This window comes from Pleurodeles waltl, chromosome 1_1 (genome assembly GCF_031143425.1).
Source record: "Pleurodeles waltl isolate 20211129_DDA chromosome 1_1, aPleWal1.hap1.20221129, whole genome shotgun sequence".
Lineage (NCBI taxonomy): Eukaryota > Metazoa > Chordata > Amphibia > Caudata > Salamandridae > Pleurodeles > Pleurodeles waltl.
Genome location: NC_090436.1, coordinates 52,021,601 through 52,029,803, shown reverse-complemented (window position 1 = coordinate 52,029,803; position 8,203 = coordinate 52,021,601). Strand labels below are relative to the sequence as shown.

Sequence of the window (8,203 nt, the reverse complement as noted above, 5' to 3'; positions counted from 1 at the left end):
TATGAAATACACATTAATAAAGAGGTGAGTGAGTTCGTCAGAAATTATTATTGATAACATTATGACTTCAACGAATTACTAATTTACAACACCTTAATTCTATTTCTAATGACTATTCTGGTTTAGGACAAATCAGAACTTGTCCCCATCACAAAAAGACAGACTAGATGATAAAATAATATATTAGGATTATGAATGGGGAAATAATCAAGGAATCTATTCACAGAAATAGGAAGTTGCACTGCATGGATTCTGCATGTAAATCATTTACAAGATGCCCATTTTTGGGGTCATGGCTTTAACTAAAATTGTTTGTACATGACACTGAGGTGATATATTATAACAAACACACTTAAATATATCAAATAGGGTTTATTTCTATAACATAAACAACCGCATTGCAATATCAGAAATAATTATTGTAAATAACTGGTCTCCACCTTGTTTATGTTAATCACTGTATTACAGTAAAAAAAACACACAGTAAAATTAATCCGAAATTTTAATTTTTAAATGTTATTATTTTGATATTTTTTGTACATTATACTCGAAGAATATGTCATATATTGTTTACAGCCTATATAAGCCCTGAGGAAGTTGTGGGGCAACACACCCCAGATGAAACACGTGTTGACTCTGGCTGAAGTGATGTATACGAAAAGGAATAAAGAAGATTCTTGAGAATTGTATTGGGACTGGATTTAATGAGTCATTTGTTACATATGAAGACGTGTGCATAGGTTTTCATATATATAGTTAACAATTAATGATTGTTACATCCAGGGTATAATAGGGGAGGTACCATGTATGTGCACCATCTGTAAATACTGAGACCTAATGCTTATATTTACTTAATACACTCAGTAGGTGAGCGCCTTATCTTCACGTTACCACCCCAGCATTATCTTACCAATCATCTATAAGACCACGTTAGGCATTCCTGTACAAGGTTCTCTATTTAAATCTCAAATCCCTGATCTCCATTCCCTTACATTAGCAATGTCTGATTCTTGTCTATAGTCTTTATATTTATGCACATTTCAGATCTCTTTGCTATAGGGGAAATATGTACTCCTCCCATATCCCTAATAACTTGATCCTCTATCTAGTGTATAGGTTATTGGATTTCAGATGTGTGGCTTTGTTGCTTTTGAAAACTATATTATGGTATGATTGCTTAGTAAGTTATCTGCTCACAACTGACACCTGTAACTAAAGACTTTAACTACAGACAAACTCAACTGATCTTGCCATCCTTCAGGGGAATGGTGACTCATGCAAAAGCTAAGTGTAGTTCCTCACAAGTAGTAGGTGATATAGCTGATGCTATGACACCATATGTAGGTGTAGCTTTAAATGATTTGAAGATCTCAAAGCTATCTAGTTGGTGGAATTTGTTGGCTACTAACATGGCTTGTTCTTTAACCCCAATAAATACTGAGCTTATGGCAATAAAGGCAATGATCTTACAGAACATGCTAGCTTTAGATATATTACTGGCAAAAAAGGGCTGTGTCTGCCACATGCTTTGCTTTCAGCAATGCTGCACTTATGTGTCTTGTTCAAGTAATCAAATTAACAAGCTCATACCAATATGACTGACATTTCTGATGCAATGAAGGATTTGGAGGATACATTCTGAATGCCTCCACCTCTTCAGTGACCTTCCCAGATACTTGGGAAGACACACTCAGTCTGGTTTCAGACCCAACAACAGCACAGAAACTGACCTCATCACTAATGAGGACACCCACTGTGGATGACATCCGCAAGACTCTGGATGGAGGAGACATGGCAGCCCCCATCCTCCTGGACTTCTCCACAGTGTTTGACATGGTTGTCCATCCCATCCTCATCTACCACCTACATGGGATCTGAATCCAAGGACATGTACCCTGGTGGGACTGCTTCTTTCTTGCTGCAAGGACCCAATCAGTTCACCTGGCACCATACACCACGGATGCCTGCGACCTCATCTGTGTGGCTTCCCTAGGATCCTCACTGAACCCGACCCTCTTCAATGCATACATAATCCCTCTATCCAGAATCATCTGCTCTCATGGCATCAATGTCCTCTCCTACGCTGACGACACAGTGCTCCTTCTCTCCCTCACAGACATGCTGTCAGTACCCGGACAAAGGGTATGTCTGTATGACTGAAATTGACCACTGGACTGGACAAATATGAATATGAAGCTAAACATCAAAAAGACCAAAATTGTGATCTTTGGGATGAGCACATCTCAGTGGGATTTCAGCTGCTGGCCAAAAGAGCTAAGACCTACTCCCACAACCCATGCCAAGAACCTTGTGATCATCATCAACAACAAATTTGACATGACCACTTAAGTCAATGCCATCAACACCTAATGCTTCCATAACCTGAAGATGATGATGAAGGTATACAAAATGTCATGCACACCCTTGTCACAACCAAGCTGGACTATGGGAACACTTGCAGTGCTCGGATCCACAAAAAACTCACCTGAAGGCTGCAGGCCATTCAGAACTCTGCTGCCAGTCTCGCTCTCAACATCCCACGCTGCACTTAATCTTACCACTGCTGAAAGAGCTCCACTGACTCCCCATTCACAAACCTCACCCACACTTTCAAGACATACATATCAAAGGCTTAGCATACTTCATCAATCGCATCTGCTTTCACAAACCTTCCAGACATCTCCACTCAACTGGGCTCCTCCTTGCACACATCCCACTCATATGGAAAACCAGATCCGGCAGTCAAACCTTTTCCTACATCTCTCCTAAATTGTAAAACGACATGCTTCTACACATAAGTGCCTCCTCCTCACTTCTTCAATTCTGCAATTCTGCAATAATTTGAGGACCTGTGTTTCCAAATAGTCCCACTAGGGCTGATTGTGATACAGTCATGCCTGATCAGCACTACAATATCGTACCAGGGGATAGTGTAATGTATATATCTACGCACCATACTATATTATACCATACTATACCATACCATATTATATACCATACCATACCATGCAATACCATGACATGACATGTGCCTGCGCGTCAATAGGGAAAGGATTCTCCAAGATTGGTGAGTAGTTTAGTGATATTAATGGAGAAATATTAGAGACAATACTAACCTCAATACTAATTATTATCATTTGAGTGATATGCTTATTTCTTTTTATAAAAGAGATAAAAACGATTTTAGCAAACAATGGGTCAAATTACAAAGGAGAGCAATAGCCGTCTGACTCAAGAGGAAAAACAAGGACGCATGAAGAACTGGAACTGGAGAACATACAACTTAGGGTTTAGTGTGCATTATAAGAGCTGAAGGAGTATAGAAACAAGCTGCGAAAGTCAGCAATCTATTTGTAATGGGGGATTTAAAATAGTTAATGTGTGGGTTGTGATGATTCCTAGAATCACCAGGTTAAGGGATTTAAAGGGTTGTTTTTCACATTTAGGGCCTGATTTCTGAAAAGTTACCCCCGCCTTTGTGTCATTTTTTTTTAAATGAGAGAAAGGCGGCGCTAACTTTTCATAATTCGGGCCCTAAATGTTTTGCATTAAATTAACATCAACACATAAGCACCCAAATATTATTAACTGTGTTTTATTCATAGATAATATAGGTCTGCATTTAATTTAGCTCTCGTTGGTTCTCATCTTGCTTTGTGACATGTTAACATTTTATTCTATTAGACACTAGAGTTCTAATTATTGAATAATGTTCTTTTGCTTTCTTTCCCATGTGAAATGCTTTCTTTTACTATGATAATCAAAAATTGTTAGCAATTTCATGTGACCCCAGCAGAGTACAGGCTGGTCCCTGTATCTAATATGGACAATGTGAATTTGAAAACCTCATCTGAATTGTGGAAAGCCTAGAGAAGCTAATGAGCTTACAAAAGTATTCAATGAGAACTGCATGTAGATGTAACAAATGACAGAACTGTGTTATTTAAGTTAGTGCAGAGTAGATTATGAGTTCAGCCCGTTTTTCGATGCAGCTTAGAGCAAAGTAGGGAATTTACGGTACTCTATTTATTCGAGAAATAACTTTCTAAACCTTTCTCTCTGGGGCTATGCTAGTTCATCCTCTTTCATTTATAGATTTGATTTGTTTTGACTTCTATATTAATCAATTGGTTCATATATTGATTGTTGAACTGATACTAACAACGGTTTTGTCTTCTGTAAACCTTTATGGTTTGAAATCTTAACCACTCGCTGTCTTGATTGTGGAGCCTAATGTGCTTCAGTTATTCAAATGTATAGATTTATTGAACAGCCACAGTTTGCAATTTTAATTCATCAGGTAGCTCTTTATGTGCCCGAAATTTGCACAAATTAAGTGGCTAACGAGTGTCAAAAGTTGATGCACTGGCGCCTCAACTGCTCCGAAAAAGTTTGGTGAAAAGTTGCCAGCGTTTTAATTTTCATCTAATTTTTATTACCTCAAACATTGCGCAGAAGGCCATGTAAACTCTTACAACACAGGTATATTTCACACATTTCCCCCTGTTCTGGAACGTTCTGCAGATATTTGTGGAAATTAAAGTGCAGCTAAGCAGGTTCGGTTCACTTTGGAATGCTCATGGTTCATGTGTCCCATTTTAGTTTGAATGAGTCCTTTCGGGCCTGAATCAGTCAGGTGATTTCAGTTTGAAGCACTTAAACTGATTGTGCACCAGTGACCACTTTTGAGGCCATTGTGGTGTTTACATATTCAGGAGAGTCAGGAGTCCTGCTTTGGAATGTGCCACGTTTGCACAGAAGTGATGTCACTGTTACACTGAGAAGCAGGATTACAATCTGAGCCACTTGGATGGCATTGAAAGCGGAGAATGAGGAGCCGCCGTCCTTCTCCTCAGCACCTAGAGGGTTAGAAAAACAAATGTCAGCCATGTATTACTCAATGTCTCTTAAACTTTCAATAGTTTCAGTTATTTTGAAAACTTCACAAAGTTCTGTCTTTAAATGGCTTAGGGCCTCATTACAACATTGGCGGACGGCAACCGCCGCCCGCCAAGTTGTAACCGCTGTGCGGCCGCCAATGCGGCCGCACTCCTGCGGTGCCCATTTTGACATCCCCGCTGGGCTGGCGGATGGAAACAGAGTTTCCGCCCGCCGGCCCAGCGGGGATGTGGGCCAAATGGAGCCGGCGGTGTTGCGGACGTGCGATGGGTGCAGTTGCACCCATTGCGCTTTTCAATGTCTGCAGAGCAGACAGTGAAAAGCTGCATGGGGCCCTGTCAGGGGGCCCCTGCACTGCCCATGCCAGTGGCATGGGCAGTGCAGGGGCCCCCAGGGGCCCTGCGACTCCCCTTACCGCCAGCCTTGCAGCGCTGCCCTGGTGGATTACAACTGTCAGGGTCATTGTGGCTGGAAACGTATCAAGTCACAAAGCTGAACTTAATAGTGCAAGTACTTTTATTTATGAGTGTAGGCCTTGTTCACTATTCACAAAACCTGCACTCACTTTTCTAGACAGATTTATTGAAACGTAAATTTTTCATTATAATGTGCAATTTTCATGAGTGAGCAAATTTGCGCCCAATGTCAGTTAGTGCACATTCCTGCATGAGTAGGTCAGTAGACCAACATGCCAAACGTGCCCATAGGGTTGTGAACATTGCTATACTGAAGCCTCCTGCGACCTCCAGGAGAGCTGGTGCTGATGGAAACTAGTAGATGCTTTTGTTCTTCACAAAGCGCCCTTCCATAAACTTTAAGGTGAATACTTTCAGGACCTCACCCTTTGCATCTGAAGTTCCAGATACTGATGGTGTTACTGTTGACTGTGTCTTCGAGGGATCTAGGAGTGAAAATAAAGAGAGGAGATTGGTTCAATTGGGAGATTAAATGCCACAAAGGGTCAGGAAACATTCTTCAAAAGAACAGCAGACATAAGGTAGAGAAGCCAGTATATAGCAAAAGCATCTTTCATCAGAAACAGAATCAGTGTCACATCTGACCTGAAAGGTGCATCATGGGAGGCAGCCATTTTAGGTGGCATAGTTCTGATGCAGGTTAGAGCTCATACAGTACTTTAAACTATTGCTCTATCAGTGTTTGTTTGCTGCTTCCTGGAATAATTATATCACTCAAGAGATACGTTGTAGGAGATTTCTAAATTTGATGATTTTTGGATCCAGTCGAATGTAGAAAGGGATTGCCTGGTTTTGGATTCCGCTAGCAGCATTGTGGGCAATTCACATATTTGTCTCAGCCATAATGAATTTCTGCGCTGAGGAAGAATACATCGAAATAATCAATGATTACATTCAGCAAATAAAACAAGCATAATTCATCAACAGTAGAACTCAAAAGTGTACGGTAAAATGTCTCATCAGAGCTGTATGGAAGAACCACACCAGTGCTAGTTATTTGTTAAATACATCACAAACCCTGATAGAGATTACCAAAATGATGTGGGAAAGGGCCAGCTATTCAAACAAAAAGTCTGCAGTCCCTATAAGTACCTAACAGTAAACACAACTAGTGTTCCGTTAGGAAGATAAGGTTGGGGAATGTTTATATGCTGTTTTTAATACCCAGACATCCGGAAGACCGTGAAAAACCTGCCAAGCAGATCTTTGGTTAATGACGGCAGAGTCGGAGTAGCCTCTGCTGTGATTATCTTGGTAGTACAGATACAAAGGCTGTACAGTTTCTACCCCGCCAGAGATAAATCGCACCCTAAGTCCCTAGGTGAAACAGCCAACTGGGTTGAAATTGATTACTGTATCCAACCCGCTCTCCTTCACTGTCGGCCTGAAACCGTGCTTAGGTCCTGGTCTAGTGTGACCAGTTGTCCAGCTTTAGCACTTAGGCCCATATTTATGAAAAATTATGCACAACAATGCCATTTGTGCACCATATTTAAGAAATGACGCACAATGGAGCTAAAGAATGGTTAGCGTCCCAAAAAAAGACGCTAGCCGGTGATGCATGGCGTTAGGTGAAATGGCGCGAATGGGTCAAAAATGACGGTAGGCTGATTAACAGCAAAATATCTGCCGCTAGTCAGCCTAGTGTCATTTTTTCACACACAAGCAGCCAAAAAATGACTCATGTGTAAGTATAAGCAGGAGTCATTCCCACGACCCCAAGGGGCACCACAGGGGACCAACATACGCAGTGCCAGCCAGCCCCAGTGGCACACCACAGACATATACATACACTTGCCTGGGATGGGCTCCCTCCTCCAGTAGTGTCTCTGTGGTGTGGGTGGTGGAGAGGCTGGGGGTTGGGATGGGCATCTATGTGCCCATTCCATGGTGTTGCCCCTTTGAAATGGGCCTACCAGCACTGTAACGGCATGTCTGACCTGGCATTAAATAGTGATGTTAATCAGACTTAGCGACATTATTTAGGTCCGCCACCTAGGTGTGCTTCGCTTCAGAACCAGGAGTTAAATATGGTGCTGGGAGGCTAGCATAATTTTTTTAGGAAGGGAATGCCTACCTTGCATCTCATTGTCGCAATGAGACGCAAGGTGGGTTGGCGCGTCCTAAAAATGGCGATAACTCAGATATTTTGACAGTAGATGGGTCTAGCATCAAAATATAAGTATGGAGGTATGTTAGCTCCACTTTAGCGTCAAATTAAATGATGCCAAGGCAACGCTAACTTTCCATAAATATAGGCCTTAGTGCCTTTTGGCGCTATTTTCATCTAAAACTTTAAAATCTTGCAACTTTGGCTCCCTTAATTGCATTTTGGTAATTTATTGTCATTTATTTTGTTAAAATATATTCAATTTTTCTAATTTGGTTTGTAATTTTTATTTCTTGGAGTTTTAACTTTATTAGTGTTTTAGTACGATATCAGTATTTTACACATTGCTCTAAGTTGGCCACCTACCCAAATTATTAAGCCAATTTCCTACTGTCACCTTCACCCTTACACTGTTCACAGGATTATAAGGCCATGCCCCATGCACCTAGGTGTAACTGCCCTCACCAGGGTGTAATGCAATCTAAAGCAATGAGGGCCAGAGGGACTTTCATCGTTAGAGCACTCTAGAAGCCGTTCCAAAAACCATTACTCGATGCAAGTGTGAATAATAATAAACACTTTTTTCTCATTTTTTTTACAGCTGCTGTCCTGCACTATGAAGAACATGTGCTTTGTTCAGCACTGGTTGGATGGAACCTAAGTATTCTATTGGACATCATATATGCTTATTCCTTTCAACCACCATGCTACATTAAGA

The 8,203-nt window shown here is 41.0% G+C and overlaps 1 protein-coding gene across 1 annotated transcript in view; it reads right to left on the bottom strand.

Moving 5' to 3' along the window:
* Window positions 1-358: 358 nt before the first annotated feature.
* LOC138261551 (CMRF35-like molecule 5) overlaps window positions 359-8,203 on the bottom strand; it is a 144,042-nt gene continuing 136,197 nt past the window's right edge. The window contains exons 3-4 of the mRNA XM_069210637.1: window positions 5,741-5,800; window positions 359-4,859 (exon numbers count right to left, since the gene is read on the bottom strand). Coding sequence (XP_069066738.1) covers window positions 4,657-4,859; window positions 5,741-5,800 — 263 coding nt within the window. The 3' untranslated portion in view covers window positions 359-4,656. The remainder of the gene's footprint in view (window positions 4,860-5,740; window positions 5,801-8,203) is intronic.